Source organism: Salmo trutta, chromosome 7 (genome assembly GCF_901001165.1).
Source record: "Salmo trutta chromosome 7, fSalTru1.1, whole genome shotgun sequence".
Lineage (NCBI taxonomy): Eukaryota > Metazoa > Chordata > Actinopteri > Salmoniformes > Salmonidae > Salmo > Salmo trutta.
This window is the reverse complement of record NC_042963.1, coordinates 957,965-975,840: the sequence shown is the minus strand read 5'-3', so window position 1 is coordinate 975,840 and position 17,876 is coordinate 957,965. Positions and strand designations below refer to the sequence as shown.

The following is a 17,876-nucleotide window of genomic DNA, read 5'->3' as shown; positions in this document are numbered from 1 at the left end:
AAAGCAAACTCCTTCACTGCAACAGCCTGCTACAAAGGCATCACAACAAGTACAGCCCCAGCAAGCTCCATGCCAGACTCGAACTGCTGCCCCTAAAGGAGCCAATGACTCCTGCTTCAGAGAAAAGAGAAGAAGACCTAGCACCAGGTCACCACAGAAGGAGGTATTTTCCGGCAGTGGCTTCAATGCAGGACAAAAAGCCGGTGGACAAATCAACTCCAACCCTGTCCAACATCCTCCACACCAAGAGACTCCACAACAACAAGAGCAACAACCTCAGCCTCTAGCAGGGACACCGAAAGGAGAGCCCGGGAAGCCTCAACAACAGCTTCCAAAAGGTGGAGCCTCTCATGCAAAATCTGTACCACCACCACAGGCCCAGCCCACCAAGCAGGAGTCAGGAGGCTTCTTTGGCTTTGGTGGTGCTAAATCTCAGCCTGCTCAGTCAAAGCCTGAAGACTCAGTGTCTGGGAAGATGCTTGGCTTTGGCTCCTCTATCTTCAGCTCGGCATCCACTTTGATCACCTCAGCTGTTCAGGATGAGCACCGCACCACACCTCCAGCTTCCCCCAAGGTGTCTATGACTCCTGCTTTAGTGAAAGAGACCCCAGCACCAGGCTCGTCACAGAAGAAGGAGGTATCCCCGACAGTGGTTTGCCAGCAGGACCAGAAGTCAGTGGACAAACCGACTCCAACAGTAGTCCAACAACCTCCACAACAGAAGACTCTACAACAACAAGGACAGCCTCCGCAGCCCTCAGCAGAGGCTCCAAAATCAGAGCCTGATATATCAATAGTTGAAGCTGCTAAAGCAGCAGACACTCAAAATCCGGCAAGCCCAGTGCCTGCTCAGAAGGCTCCACTGGAGAACCGGAGAACATCAGAACCTCATAAACCACCACAGCAGCCCATCCCTGGGCGTAGGGAGAGTAGTGCCTTCCCAGCCACAAAGCAACCCCCCAAGCAGGAATCAGGAGGCTTATTTGGCTTTGGAGGTCCCAAATCTCAGTCTGCCTCCTCAAAGCCTGAAGAGTCAGTGTCTGGGAAGATGTTTGGCTTTGGCTCTTCCATTTTCAGCTCTGCCTCCACTTTGATAACCTCAGTTGTTCAGGACGAGCCCCGCACCACACCGCCAGCTTCCCCCAAGATATCTGCACTGGCCCAGACCTCTCCCAAGATGCCTCCTGCAAACGAGACAAAACTACCTGCTGCTCAGAAAGCAGAGGAGAAGAAAGCAGCGCAACCCCAGAAGGCCAATGTCCCCCCATCAGTACAGGCCAAAGTGGACAAACCCCCATCAGCGCCTCCAAAGGGAGCAGCATCCTCCCAACCAGCTCCCAAAGCAGGCCAATCTACCTGTCCACTCTGCAAGGTGGAACTCAACAAGGGCTCCAAGGACCCTCCCAACTACAACACCTGCACAGAATGCAAGAACACTGTCTGCAACCTCTGTGGATTTAACCCCATGCCACATGAAACTGTAAGTAAATAGTATATGTTTCATCAAAGTAGTTAGGCTACTCTAAAATAACTGTTGTGCTTTTTTTAAAGAACAATTAGTTAATGATACTAACTATACGTATACAATGTTTATAGTCGCCAGTCTTGTCTTTCATGGGAGGTGTAAGAAAGGATAACAAGATGCTTTGATTGAGTTCTTGTCATTAATATTGTCTTTCCTCAAAAAATATCTAATGTTGGTTTATGATCTTCCTGGAAAAAAATTGTAATCTGACAGCATTGTCTTTGAGTATCTTGGCAAGGTTTTGACATTCATGTTCATCTGCTACTGATCACATTTAACATATTGTTTGGTGCATGACTTTTGTCTGAAGGGGTTTGGAGTACATCGTGGCTCCCATACTCTACAGAATATGCTAGGGATGTAACATTCACCGAAACGCATCAGTCCACGGACCCCAAACCAATCCAAATGTAGCATGCATCTTTCAAAAAATAGATTCTAAAGTTATGAATTCACGGTTCACAAGCATTTTTTGCTCATATTACATTCTTTCTACTGACTGAAAATATCTCTTATCTTGTAACAACTGATGCGTCCTCTCTTCTTCAGTGTTGGACTGCATGTAACTGTGTTGACAGTCATTGATCTACAAGTAATTTTGCATGCCAAACAACCCCAGGCAATGTTAGTAGCCTATTCAAACTGCACACTCTGCCCAGCTTTGTTTTGGTTGTTTTGCTTTAAACAATCAGTATGGTCATTATTAGATTTAAACTCAGCAAAAAAAGAAACATCCCTTTTTCAGGACCCTGTCTTTCAAAGATAATTCGTAAAAATCCAAATAACTTCACAGATCTTCATTGTAAAGGGTTTAACACTGTTTCAATGAACCATAAACAATTTATGAACATGCACCGGTGGAACGGTCGTTAATACACTAACAGCTTACAGGCAGTAGGCAATTAAGGTCACAGTTATAAAAACTTAGGACACTAAAGAGGCCTTTCTACTGACTCTGAAAAACACCAAAAGAAAGATGCCCAGGGTCCCTGCTCATCTGCGTGAACGTGCCTTAGGCATGCTGCAAGGAGGCATGAGGACTGCAGATGTGGCCAGGGCAATGAATTGCAATGTCCGTACTGTGAGATGCCTAAGACAGCGCTACAGGGAGACAGGACGGACAGCTGATCATCCTCGCAAGTGGCATACCACGTGTAACAACACCTGCGCAGGATCGGTATATCCGAACATCACAGCTGAGGGACAGGTACAGGATGGCAACGACAACTGCCCGAGTTACACCAGGAACGCACAATCCCTCCATCAGCGCTCTGACAGTCCTCAATATTCTGAGAGAGGCTGGACTGAGGGCTTGTAGGCCTGTTGTAAGGCAGGTCCTCACCAGACATCACCGGCAACAATGTCGCCTATGGGCACAAACCCACTGTCGCTGGACCAGACAGGACTGGCAAAAAGTGCTCTTCACTGACGAGTCGCGGTTTTGTCTCACAGGGGTGATGGTCGGATTTGCGTTTATCGTCGAAGGAACGAGCATTACACCAAGGCCCGTACTCTGGAACGGGATCGATTTGGAGGTGGAGGGTCCGTCATGGCCTGGGGCAGTGTGTCACAGCATCATCGGACTGAGCTTGTTGTCATTGCAGGCAATCTCAGCGCTGTGCGTTACAGTGAAGACATCCTCCTCCCTCATGTGGTACCCTTCCTGCAGGCTCATCCTGACATGACCCTCCAGCATGACAATGCCTCCAGCCATACTGCACGTTCTTTGCGTGATTTCCTGCAAGACAGGAATGTCAGTGTTCTGCAATGGCCAGTGAAGATCCTGGATCTCAATCCCATTGAGCACGCCTGGGACCTTTTGGATTGGAGGGTGAGGACTAGGGCCATTCCCCCCAGAAATGTCTGGCAACTTGCAGGTGCCTTGGTGGAAGAGTGGGGTAACATCTCACAGCAAGAACTGGCAAATCTGTTGCAGTCCATGAGGAGGAGATGCATTGCAGTACTTAATGCAGCTGGTGGCCACACCAGACACTGACTGTTACTTTTGATTTTGACCCCCCCTTTGTTCAGGGACACATTATTCCATTTCTGTTAGTCACATGTCTGTGGAACTTGTTCAGTTTATGTCTCAGTTGTTGAATCCTGTTATGTTCATACAAACATTTACACGTTAAGTTTGCTGAAAATAAACGCAGTTGACAGTGAGAGGACGTTTCTTGTTTTGCTGAGTTTACATGGTAAAGTTGATCATTTCATAACGAGGCCACCAATCCCTTTTGCGAGGCATGTCCGAAGCGCGAGGAGAAGCTTACTCAGTAAAAACTTTCAAACGGTCAAAACCATCTGGTTTTGAGATGGGGATGAAATCCAAAGTTGTGCTACATTGGCTTTGGCTTTGCCACAGCAATTTTTTACAGTCAATATTAATACAATACTAGCTCATACACTTAATCTGCAACAATTACAAGTTAATCAGTGGGTGATGGTGATTTCAGAACCAAAGTGGAGGGACAAACAACATATGCTTCATTGCCCCGCTGATAGTGGTAGTGAGGTGGTAGATGCCTAGTCTCCCTTATGGCTCAGGTCAGGTGCCTAGATAGTACATACAACATAGATATACAGAATTTAAAAACACTCGCACGCACACACACACTCACACAAACACACACACACACACACACACAGATGTAGAGCATAAGACAGTTATTTTGTATGTATGTCACATGTAGTATGCAGTGTTTAAATAGCAACTAAGATGAGATATATTATTTATATTAATATTATTTTTAGTTATTTTTTATCAACACTGTTATTTTATTTCAGGTAAAGGAATGGCTCTGTCTGACCTGCCAGATGCAGAGAGCACTTGGAGCAATGGAACCCCCAGGACCTCCCATGATGAAATCCCAACCCTTGCCCAGCATAGTCTCTACACCTGTTGCACTTCAAAAGGAGAATGTCACACCTGCTGCATCTCAAAAGCCGACCCCAGCTCCAGCTAAACCCCAGAAGGAGGAGATCCCTGTACCTGCGGCTGGCCAAAAAGAGATCACCACACCCACTGTACCTCAGGAGACACCAATTCCCGCTGGTACCCCAGCACCAAATGCAGACAAAAAGGAGGAGACCCCAGCACTAGGATCCACACAAAAGAAACAGGCTTCACCTGCTGTGGCTGAGAAGGAGAATGAAGAACCTAGAATTGTACAGAAACCAGTGGACCAACCAATTCCAGCCACACCCAAAACCAGTGGAGCTGTTGCAACTGTACAGCAGCAAGAAAAGCAAACTCCTTCACTGCAACAGCCTGCTACAAAGGCATCACAACAAGTACAGCCCCAGCAAGCTCCAATGCCAGACCTCGAAACTGCTCCCCTAAAGGAGCCAATGACTCCTGCTTCAGAGAAAGAGAAGAAGAACCTAGCACCAGGGTCACCACAGAAGGAGGTATTTCCGGCAGTGGCTTCACTGCAGGACAAAACGCCGGTGGACAAATCAACTCCAACCCCTGTCCAACATCCTCCACACCAAGAGACTCCACAACAACAAGAGCAACAACCTCAGCCTCTAGCAGGGACACCGAAAGGAGAGCCCGGGAAGCCTCAACAACAGCTTCCAAAAGGTGGAGCCTCTCATGCAAAATCTGTACCACCACCACAGGCCCAGCCCACCAAGCAGGAGTCAGGAGGCTTCTTTGGCTTTGGTGGTGCTAAATCTCAGCCTGCTCAGTCAAAGCCTGAAGACTCAGTGTCTGGGAAGATGCTTGGCTTTGGCTCCTCTATCTTCAGCTCGGCATCCACTTTGATCACCTCAGCTGTTCAGGATGAGCACCGCACCACACCTCCAGCTTCCCCCAAGGTGTCTATGACTCCTGCTTTAGTGAAAGAGACCCCAGCACCAGGCTCGTCACAGAAGAAGGAGGTATCCCCGACAGTGGTTTGCCAGCAGGACCAGAAGTCAGTGGACAAACCGACTCCAACAGTAGTCCAACAACCTCCACAACAGAAGACTCTACAACAACAAGGACAGCCTCCGCAGCCCTCAGCAGAGGCTCCAAAATCAGAGCCTGATATATCAATAGTTGAAGCTGCTAAAGCAGCAGACACTCAAAATCCGGCAAGCCCAGTGCCTGCTCAGAAGGCTCCACTGGAGAACCGGAGAACATCAGAACCTCATAAACCACCACAGCAGCCCATCCCTGGGCGTAGGGAGAGTAGTGCCTTCCCAGCCACAAAGCAACCCCCCAAGCAGGAATCAGGAGGCTTATTTGGCTTTGGAGGTCCCAAATCTCAGTCTGCCTCCTCAAAGCCTGAAGAGTCAGTGTCTGGGAAGATGTTTGGCTTTGGCTCTTCCATTTTCAGCTCTGCCTCCACTTTGATAACCTCAGTTGTTCAGGACGAGCCCCGCACCACACCGCCAGCTTCCCCCAAGATATCTGCACTGGCCCAGACCTCTCCCAAGATGCCTCCTGCAAACGAGACAAAACTACCTGCTGCTCAGAAAGCAGAGGAGAAGAAAGCAGCGCAACCCCAGAAGGCCAATGTCCCCCCATCAGTACAGGCCAAAGTGGACAAACCCCCATCAGCGCCTCCAAAGGGAGCAGCATCCTCCCAACCAGCTCCCAAAGCAGGCCAATCTACCTGTCCACTCTGCAAGGTGGAACTCAACAAGGGCTCCAAGGACCCTCCCAACTACAACACCTGCACAGAATGCAAGAACACTGTCTGCAACCTCTGTGGATTTAACCCCATGCCACATGAAACTGTAAGTAAATAGTATATGTTTCATCAAAGTAGTTAGGCTACTCTAAAATAACTGTTGTGCTTTTTTTAAAGAACAATTAGTTAATGATACTAACTATACATATACAATGTTTATAGTCGCCAGTCTTGTCTTTCATGGGAGGTGTAAGAAAGGATAACAAGATGCTTTGATTGAGTTCTTGTCATTAATATTGTCTTTCCTCAAAAAATATCTAATGTTGGTTTATGATCTTCCTGGAAACCAATTGTAATCTGACAGCATTGTCTTTGAGTATCTTGGCAAGGTTTTGACATTCATGTTCATCTGCTACTGATCACATTTAACATATTGTTTGGTGCATAACTTTTGTCTGAAGGGGTTTGGAGTACATCGTGGCTCCCATACTCTACAGAATATGCTAGGGATGTAACATTCACCGAAACGCATCAGTCCACGGACCCCAAACCAATCCAAATGTAGCATGCATCGTTCACAAAATAGATTCTAAAGTTATGAATTCACGGTTCACAAGCATTTTTTGCTCATATTACATTCTTTCTACTGACTGAAAATATCTCTTATCTTGTAACAACTGATGCGTCCTCTCTTCTTCAGTGTTGGACTGCATGTAACTGTGTTGACAGTCATTGATCTACAAGTAATTTTGCATGCCAAACGACCCCAGGCAATGTTAGTAGCCTATTCAAACTGCACACTCTGCCCAGCTTTGTTTTGGTTGTTTTGCTTTAAACAATCAGTATGGTCATTTTTAGATTTAAACTCAGCAAAAAAAGAAACATCCCTTTTTCAGGACCCTGTCTTTCAAAGATAATTCGTAAAAATCCAAATAACTTCACAGATCTTCATTGTAAAGGGTTTAACACTGTTTCAATGAACCATAAACAATTTATGAACATGCACCGGTGGAACGGTCGTTAATTCACTAACAGCTTACAGGCGGTAGGCAATTAAGGTCACAGTTATAAAAACTTAGGACACTAAAGAGGCCTTTCTACTGACTCTGAAAAACACCAAAAGAAAGATGCCCAGGGTCCCTGCTCATCTGCCTGAACGTGCCTTAGGCATGCTGCAAGGAGGCATGAGGACTGCAGATGTGGCCAGGGCATTGAATTGCAATGTCCGTACTGTGAGATGCCTAAGACAGCGCTACAGGGAGACAGGACAGACAGCTGATCATCCTCGCAAGTGGCATACCACGTGTAACAACACCTGCGCAGGATCGGTATATCCGAACATCACAGCTGAGGGACAGGTACAGGATGGCAACGACAACTGCCCGAGTTATACCAGGAACGCACAATCCCTCCATCAGCGCTCTGACAGTCCTCAATATTCTGAGAGAGGCTGGACTGAGGGCTTGTAGGCCTGTTGTAAGGCAGGTCCTCACCAGACATCACCGGCAACAATGTCGCCTATGAGCACAAACCCACTGTCGCTGGACCAGACAGGACTGGCAAAAAGTGCTCTTCACTGACAAGTCACGGTTTTGTCTCACCAGGGGTGATGGTCGGACTTGCGTTTATCCTCGAAGGAACGAGCATTACACCGAGGCCCGTACTCTGGATCGGGATCGATTTGGAGGTGGAGGATCCGTCATGGCCTGGGGCGGTGTGTCACAGCATCATCGGACTGAGCTTGTTGTCATTGCAGGCAATCTCAGCGCTGTGCGTTACAGGGAAGACATCCTCCTCCCTCATGTGGTACCCTTCCTGCAGGCTCATCCTGACATGACCCTCCAGCATGACAATGCCTCCAGCCATATTGCACATTCTTTGCGTGATTTCCTGCAAGACAGGAATGTCAGTGTTCTGCAATGGCCAGTGAAGATCCTGGATCTCAATCACATTGAGCACGTCTGGGACCTGTTGGATTGGAGGGTGAGGGCTAGGGCCATTCCCCCAAGAAATGTCTGGGAACTTGCAGGTGCCTTGGTGGAAGAGTGGGGTAACATCTCACAGCAAGAACTGGCAAATCTGTTGCAGTCCATGAGGAGGAGATGCATTGCAGTACTTAATGCAGCTGGTGGCCACACCAGACACTGACTGTTACTTTTGATTTTGACCCCCCCTTTGTTCAGGGACACATTATTCCATTTCTGTTAGTCACATGTCAGTGGAACTTGTTCAGTTTATGTCTCAGTTGTTGAATCCTGTTATGTTTATACAAACATTTACACATGTTAAGTTTGCTGAAAATAAACGCAGTTGACAGTGAGAGGACGTTTCTTGTTTTGCTGAGTTTACATGGTAAAGTTGATCATTTCATAACGAGGCCACCAATCCCTTTTGCGAGGTATGCCCGAAGCGCGAGGAGAAGCTTACTCAGTAAAAACTTTCAAACGGTCAAAACCATCTGGTTTTGAGATGGGGATGAAATCCAAAGTTGTGCTTCATATTCATTGGCTTTGCCACAGCAATTTTTTACAGTCAATATTAATACAATACTAGCTCACACACTTAATCTGCAAAAATGACAAGTTAATCAGTGGGTGATGGTGATTTCAGAACCAAAGTGGAGGGACAAACAACATATGCTTCATTGCCCCGCTGATAGTGGTAGTGAGGTGGTAGATGCCTAGTCTCCCTTATGGCTCAGGTCAGGTGCCTAGATAGTACATACAACATAGATATACAGAATTTAAAAACACTCGCACACACACACACACACACACACACAAACATATACACACACACACACACACACACACAGATGTAGAGCATAAGACAGTTATTTTGTATGTATGTCACATGTAGTATGCAGTGTTTAAATAGCAACTAAGATGAGATATATTATTTATATTAATATTATTTTTAGTTATTTTTCATCAACACTGTTATTTTATTTCAGGTAAAGGAATGGCTCTGTCTGACCTGCCAGATGCAGAGAGCACTTGGAGCAATGCAACCCCCAGGACCTCCCATGATGAAATCCCAACCCTTGCCCAGCATAGTCTCTACACCTGTTGCACTTCAAAAGGAGAATGTCACACCTGCTGCATCTCAAAAGCCGACCCCAGCTCCAGCTAAACCCCAGAAGGAGGAGATCCCTGTACCTGCGGCTGGCCAAAAAGAGATCACTACACCCACTGTACCTCAGGAGACTCCAATTCCCGCTGGTACCCCAGCACCAAATGCAGACAAAAAGGAGGAGACCCCAGCACTAGGATCCACACAAAAGAAACAGGCTTCACCTGCTGTGGCTGAGAAGGAGAATGAAGAACCTAGAATTGTACAGAAACCAGTGGACCAACCAATTCCTGCCACACCCAAAACCAGTGGAGCTGTTGCAACTGCACAGCAGCAAGAAAAGCAAACTCCTTCACTGCAACAGCCTGCTACAAAGGCATCACAACAAGTACAGCCCCAGCAAGCTCCAATGCCAGACCTCGAAACTGCTCCCCTAAAGGAGCCAATGACTCCTGCTTCAGAGAAAGAGAAGAAGAACCTAGCACCAGGGTCACCACAGAAGGAGGTATTTCCGGCAGTGGCTTCACAGCAGGACAAAACGCCAGTGGACAAATCAACTCCAACCCCTGTCCAACATCCTCCACACCAAGAGACTCCACAACAACAAGAGCAACAACCTCAGCCTCTAGCAGGGACACCGAAAGGAGAGCCCGGGAAGCCTCAACAACAGCTTCCAAAAGGTGGAGCCTCTCATGCAAAATCTGTACCACCACCACAGGCCCAGCCCACCAAGCAGGAGTCAGGAGGCTTCTTTGGCTTTGGTGGTGCTAAATCTCAGCCTGCTCAGTCAAAGCCTGAAGACTCAGTGTCTGGGAAGATGTTTGGCTTTGGCTCCTCTATCTTCAGCTCGGCATCCACTTTGATCACCTCAGCTGTTCAGGATGAGCACCGCACCACACCTCCAGCTTCCCCCAAGGTGTCTATGACTCCTGCTTTAGTGAAAGAGACCCCAGCACCAGGCTCGTCACAGAAGAAGGAGGTATCCCCGACAGTGGTTTGCCAGCAGGACCAGAAGTCAGTGGACAAACCGACTCCAACAGTAGTCCAACAACCTCCACAACAGAAGACTCTACAACAACAAGGACAGCCTCCGCAGCCCTCAGCAGAGGCTCCAAAATCAGAGCCTGATATATCAATAGTTGAAGCTGCTAAAGCAGCAGACACTCAAAATCCGGCAAGCCCAGTGCCTGCTCAGAAGGCTCCACTGGAGAACCGGAGAACATCAGAACCTCATAAACCACCACAGCAGCCCATCCCTGGGCGTAGGGAGAGTAGTGCCTTCCCAGCCACAAAGCAACCCCCCAAGCAGGAATCAGGAGGCTTATTTGGCTTTGGAGGTCCCAAATCTCAGTCTGCCTCCTCAAAGCCTGAAGAGTCAGTGTCTAGGAAGATGTTTGGCTTTGGCTCTTCCATTTTCAGCTCTGCCTCCACTTTGATAACCTCAGTTGTTCAGGACGAGCCCCGCACCACACCGCCAGCTTCCCCCAAGATATCTGCACTGGCCCAGACCTCTCCCAAGATGCCTCCTGCAAACGAGACAAAACTACCTGCTGCTCAGAAAGCAGAGGAGAAGAAAGCAGCGCAACCCCAGAAGGCCAATGTCCCCCCATCAGTACAGGCCAAAGTGGACAAACCCCCATCAGCGCCTCCAAAGGGAGCAGCATCCTCCCAACCAGCTCCCAAAGCAGGCCAATCTACCTGTCCACTCTGCAAGGTGGAACTCAACAAGGGCTCCAAGGACCCTCCCAACTACAACACCTGCACAGAATGCAAGAACACTGTCTGCAACCTCTGTGGATTTAACCCCATGCCACATGAAACTGTAAGTAAATAGTATATGTTTCATCAAAGTAGTTAGGCTACTCTAAAATAACTGTTGTGCTTTTTTTAAAGAACAATTAGTTAATGATACTAACTATACATATACAATGTTTATAGTCGCCAGTCTTGTCTTTCATGGGAGGTGTAAGAAAGGATAACAAGATGCTTTGATTGAGTTCTTGTCATTAATATTGTCTTTCCTCAAAAAATATCTAATGTTGGTTTATGATCTTCCTGGAAACCAATTGTAATCTGACAGCATTGTCTTTGAGTATCTTGGCAAGGTTTTGACATTCATGTTCATCTGCTACTGATCACATTTAACATATTGTTTGGTGCATGACTTTTGTCTGAAGGGGTTTGGAGTACATCGTGGCTCCCATACTCTACAGAATATGCTAGGGATGTAACATTCACCGAAACGCATCAGTCCACGGACCCCAAACCAATCCAAATGTAGCATGCATCGTTCACAAAATAGATTCTAAAGTTATGAATTCACGGTTCACAAGCATTTTTTGCTCATATTACATTCTTTCTACTGACTGAAAATATCTCTTATCTTGTAACAACTGATGCGTCCTCTCTTCTTCAGTGTTGGACTGCATGTAACTGTGTTGACAGTCATTGATCTACAAGTAATTTTGCATGCCAAACAACCCCAGGCAATGTTAGTAGCCTATTCAAACTGCACACTCTGCCCAGCTTTGTTTTGGTTGTTTTGCTTTAAACAATCAGTATGGTCATTTTTAGATTTAAACTCAGCAAAAAAAGAAACATCCCTTTTTCAGGACCCTGTCTTTCAAAGATAATTTGTAAAAATCCAAATAACTTCACAGATCTTCATTGTAAAGGGTTTAACACTGTTTCAATGAACCATAAACAATTTATGAACATGTACCGGTCGAACGGTCGTTAATACACTAACAGCTTACAGGCGGTAGGCAATTAAGGTCACAGTTATAAAAACTTAGGACACTAAAGAGGCCTTTCTACTGACTCTGAAAAACACCAAAAGAAAGATGCCCAGGGTCCCTGCTCATCTGCGTGAACGTGCCTTAGGCATGCTGCAAGGAGGCATGAGGACTGCAGATGTGGCCAGGGCAATGAATTGCAATGTCCGTACTGTGAGATGCCTAAGACAGCGCTACAGGGAGACAGGACGGACAGCTGATCATCCTCGCAAGTGGCATACCACGTGTAACAACACCTGCGCAGGATCGGTATATCCGAACATCACAGCTGAGGGACAGGTACAGGATGGCAACGACAACTGCCCGAGTTACACCAGGAACGCACAATCCCTCCATCAGCGCTCTGACAGTCCTCAATATTCTGAGAGAGGCTGGACTGAGGGCCTGTAGGCCTGTTGTAAGGCAGGTCCTCACCAGACATCACCAGCAACAATGTCGTCTATGGGCATAAACCCACTGTCACTGGACCAGACAGGACTGGCAAAAAGTGCTCTTCACTGACGAGTCACGGTTTTGTCTCACCAGGGGTGATGGTCGGATTTGCGTTTATCGTCGAAGGAACGAGCATCACACCGAGGCCCGTACTCTGGATCGGGATCGATTTGGAGGTGGAGGATCCGTCATGGCCTGGGGCGGTGTGTCACAGCATCATCGGACTGAGCTTGTTGTCATTGCAGGCAATCTCAGCGCTGTGCGTTACAGGGAAGACATCCTCCTCCCTCATGTGGTACCCTTCCTGCAGGCTCATCCTGACATGACCCTCCAGCATGACAATGCCTCCAGCCATATTGCACATTCTTTGCGTGATTTCCTGCAAGACAGGAATGTCAGTGTTCTGCAATGGCCAGTGAAGATCCTGGATCTCAATCACATTGAGCATGTCTGGGACCTGTTGGATTGGAGGGTGAGGGCTAGGGCCATTCCCCCAAGAAATGTCTGGGAACTTGCAGGTGCCTTGGTGGAAGAGTGGGGTAACATCTCACAGCAAGAACTGGCAAATCTGTTGCAGTCCATGAGGAGGAGATGCATTGCAGTACTTAATGCAGCTGGTGGCCACACCAGACACTGACTGTTACTTTTGATTTTGACCCCCCCTTTGTTCAGGGACACATTATTCCATTTCTGTTAGTCACATGTCTGTGGAACTTGTTCAGTTTATGTCTCAGTTGTTGAATCCTGTTATGTTCATACAAACATTTACACATGTTAAGTTTGCTGAAAATAAACGCAGTTGACAGTGAGAGGACGTTTCTTGTTTTGCTGAGTTTACATGGTAAAGTTGATCATTTCATAACGAGGCCACCAATCCCTTTTGCGAGGCATGCCCAAAGCGCGAGGAGAAGCTTACTCAGTAAAAACTTTCAAACGGTCAAAACCATCTGGTTTTGAGATGGGGATGAAATCCAAAGTTGTGCTACATATTCATTGGCTTTGCCACAGCAATTTTTTACAGTCAATATTAATACAATACTAGCTCACACACTTAATCTGCAAAAATGACAAGTTAATCAGTGGGTGATGGTGATTTCTGAACCAAAGTGGAGGGACAAACAACATATGCTTCATTGCCCCGCTGATAGTGGTAGTGAGGTGGTAGATGCCTAGTCTCCCTTATGGCTCAGGTCAGGTGCCTAGATAGTACATACAACATAGATATACAGAATTTAAAAACACTCGCACACACACACACACACACACACACAAACATATACACACACACACACACACACACACACACACAGATGTAGAGCATAAGACAGTTATTATGTAGTATGCAGTGTTTAAATAGCAACTAAGATGAGATATATTATTTATATTAATATTATTTTTAGTTATTTTTCATCAACACTGTTATTTTATTTCAGGTAAAGGAATGGCTCTGTCTGACCTGCCAGATGCAGAGAGCACTTGGAGCAATGCAACCCCCAGGACCTCCCATGATGAAATCCCAACCCTTGCCCAGCATAGTCTCTACACCTGTTGCACTTCAAAAGGAGAATGTCACACCTGCTGCATCTCAAAAGCCGACCCCAGCTCCAGCTAAACCCCAGAAGGAGGAGATCCCTGTACCTGCGGCTGGCCAAAAAGAGATCACTACACCCACTGTACCTCAGGAGACTCCAATTCCCGCTGGTACCCCAGCACCAAATGCAGACAAAAAGGAGGAGACCCCAGCACTAGGATCCACACAAAAGAAACAGGCTTCACCTGCTGTGGCTGAAAAGGAGAATGAAGAACCTAGAATTGTACAGAAACCAGTGGACCAACCACTTCCAGCCACACCCAAAACCTGTGGAGCTGTTGCAACTGTACAGCAGCAAGAAAAGCAAACTCCTTCACTGCAACAGCCTGCTACAAAGCCTCCACCTCAAATACAACCCCAGCCAGCTCCAAAGCCAGACCCCAAAACTGCTCCCTTAAAGCAGGAGCCTGGACATCCTCCGCAACAGTTTCCAAAAGGAGGGAGCTCTCCTGCCAAACCTGTACCGGAATCACATGCCCCACCCGCAAAGCAGTCAGGGGGCTTCTTTGGCTTTGGTGGTACTAAATCTCATCCAAAGCCTGAAGACTCAGTTTCTGGGAAGATGTTTGGCTTTGGTTCCTCCATCTTCAGCTCTGCATCTACTTTGATCACCTCAGCTGTTCAGGACGAACCACTCACCACACCTCCAGCTTCTCCCAAGGTGACGGCAGCAGCCCAGGCCTCTCCCAAGATGCCCCCTGCAAACGAGACCAAACCACCTGCTGCTCTGAGATCAGAGGAGAAGAAAGCCGAGCTATCCCAGCAGGTCAAGGTTCCCCCATCAGTACAGGTCAAAGTGGACAAACCCCCATCAGAGCCTCCAAAGGGAGCAGCATCCTCCCAACCAGCTCCTAAAGCAGGCCAGTCCACCTGTCCACTCTGCAAGGTGGAACTCAACAAGGGCTCCAAGGACCCTCCCAACTACAACACCTGCACAGAATGCAAGAACACTATCTGCAACCTCTGTGGATTTAACCCCATGACACATGAAACAGAGGTAAGACTGCGAAATATGTTAATTATATTTGATTATATGTGTATTTAGCAGACTCTCAGATTTGCTATACATGTTTAAAAGGACTCTGCCAGAGAATATACCAAATCCTCTGTAATCCGCAATACCATGTTGAGCAGGTGTAATTTCTCTAGGATTATTCAGAAGATGTTAACCCCATAGCCACGTGGCAGAGGCAATGACTGAAGGTTGATCGCAATTTGTTCACTAAACTGTTGTATTATCCAGCCTCAGACTAGTTATGTTGCTTGTCTAGAGAAAACAGGTCTTATTGTTTTGAATGGGTTTTAGCTCAAATAAGGTACGGACTATTCAGATTCATATTTGCAACAGAGGTTTTTTATTGTCTTACATTGAATAAAAATTAGTCAGAGGTTGTAGCACATCATGGTTTGATATTGCTCCCTTTTCTTGTGCTGTGATAACACACTGGGCACAGACGTCAATTCAACATCTATCCCACGTTGGTTCAACGTCATTTCATTGGAATTTCATTGGAATGACAGCCTTGATTCAACGACTGTGTGCCCAGTCGGAAGTTATTTGAGAGGCTGTAGTCTACTCAATCTCTTGTTTCCTGATATAGTGACTCAGTAACAGTGTAGGTCACTACAAGGTATTTGTGGTGATTTCATCTGCAAATGTCTAATAATAACAGGCCTGCTCAGACCGCTCACAGCAGTTCACCCAGCTGCTGGGTACTGATGGAGGGATGGAGGCCTACAGGGCTTGGGCTGGAAACATGAATGCTATCTGCTCTGTAAAGTCAACCTCCATAATAACAGCCCATAATCCACCCTTTGTTCTCAGTGCTGCTGTGTTTCACTCAATACTTACTTTAGTAATGGGAGTCTGAAAGGATCAAGCTACAGGTAACTGCCAAAATAAAGGAATCACTTGAGTAAATGAAGGATACAAAGTAAACGACATGGCCAAGAAGTATATGGACATCCCTTAAAATTTGTGGATTCGGCTATTTCAGCCACACCTGTTGTTGACAAGTGTATAAATTCGAGCACACCGCCATGCAATCTCTATAGTAGAATGGCCTTAGTGAAGAGCTCAGTGACTTTCAACATGGCACCCTCATAGGATGCCACCTTTCCAACAAGTCAGCTCGAAAAATGTATGCCCTGCTAGAGCTTTTCCGGTCAACTGTTAGTGCTATTACTGTGAAGTGCAAACGTCTACGAGCAACACCAGCATACCACCGCAAAGTGGTATGCCACACATGCTCACAGAACGGGACCGCCGGGTGCTGTAGTGCGTAAAAATTGTCTGTCCTCGGTTGCAACACTCACTATTGAGCTCCAAATTGCCTCTGGAAGCAACATCAGCCCAAGAACTGTTCATCTGGAGTTTCATGAAATGGGTTTCCATGGCCGAGTAGCCGCACACAAGCCTAAGATCACCATGCGCGATGCCATGTGTCTGCTGGAGTAAAGCTCGCCGCCATTGGACTCTGGAGCAGTGGAAACATGTTCTCTGGAGTGATGAATCACACTACACCATCTGGCAGTCCGACGGACGAATCTGGGGTTGGCGGATACCAGGAGAACGCTACCTACCACAATGCATAGTGCCAACTGTAAAGTTTGGTGGAGGAGGAATAATGGTCTGGGAATGTTTTTCATGGTTCAGGCTACGCCCCTTAGTTTTAGTGAAGGGAAATTTTCATGTTACAGCATACAATGACATTCTAGACGATTCTGTGCTTCCAACTTTGTGGCAACAGTTTGGTGAAGGCCCTTTCCTGTTTCAGCATGACAATGCCCCCGTGCACAAAGCAAGGTCCATACAGAAATTGTTTGTTGAGATTGGTGTGGAAGAACTTGACTGGCCTGCACAGAGACCTGACCTCAACCCCATTGAACACATTTGGGATGAATTGGAACGCAGACTGCGAGCCAGGCCTAATTGCCAACATCAGTGCCCGACCTCACTAATGCTCTTGTGGCTGAATAGAACCAAGTCCCCGCAGCAATGTTCCAACATCTAGTGGAAGCCTTCCCAGAAGAGTAGAAGATGTTATAGCAGCAAAGGGGGGACCAACTCCATATTAATGCCCATGATTTTAGAATGAGATGTTTGACGAGCAGGTGTCCACATACTTTTGGCCATGTATATTGTATATTGTGTATATTGAAAGCGGGTTGCTCATTATTTTGGCTACCATATCTAATAGAAAGAGATCTCAGTGACTTTGAAAGAGGGGTCTCAAATGAGCATAGTGTTTCCAGATTTCTATAAAATATGACCTATACTTATTTACAATATGAGCAAAATAGTTTTCCTCCTCTAGGCTGCTGATCGGCCAGCTCATTCTCCTCAGGAGTACGACATCATATTCTATGAGTAAAAAGTAAGCATTTTTTAAACGGTCTGTTTGACATACAAGTTTGAGGTGGGGGTTTTTATGTGTTTTTTCTCCAATGAATGCTTTGGCCACAAATACGAGTATAGGATGAGTCAACAACATTATTTGGGTATTTATTTAACATAATATTAACTTTTAAAAGGGAGATTTTCACTGGACAGTGATTGGCACCCATTCCAGCCAATAACAAACTTGTGTATAAAAAACTACTGACAATATAAATAAATGTTTTGCCAAGTTCATTCTCCCTCCGGGCCAGAACAGTTTAGAGTTGACAAAATATTGCATTTTTACCTCCTGACCTTTGACATGTTTTGAGAGACTGAGATGGATTGCAAAGCATGAGACCTCTATAGATGAGAGACTGCGCCCTGCATTGGAAATGTGTGGCGAGAGATTGCCTGGAGAGCTGCCCAGATTATGCATTAGCACTGAGGTCTAAGTGCA

The 17,876-nt window shown here is 46.6% G+C and overlaps 1 protein-coding gene across 1 annotated transcript in view; it reads left to right on the top strand.

The window, feature by feature from the left end:
• Nucleotides 1-17,876, top strand: part of LOC115197761 (protein piccolo) — a 104,050-nt gene that overhangs the window by 343 nt on the left and 85,831 nt on the right. Inside the window, exons 2-5 of the mRNA XM_029759564.1 lie at nt 5-1,480; nt 4,313-6,253; nt 9,101-11,041; nt 13,880-15,034. Coding sequence (XP_029615424.1) covers nt 5-1,480; nt 4,313-6,253; nt 9,101-11,041; nt 13,880-15,034 — 6,513 coding nt within the window. The remainder of the gene's footprint in view (nt 1-4; nt 1,481-4,312; nt 6,254-9,100; nt 11,042-13,879; nt 15,035-17,876) is intronic.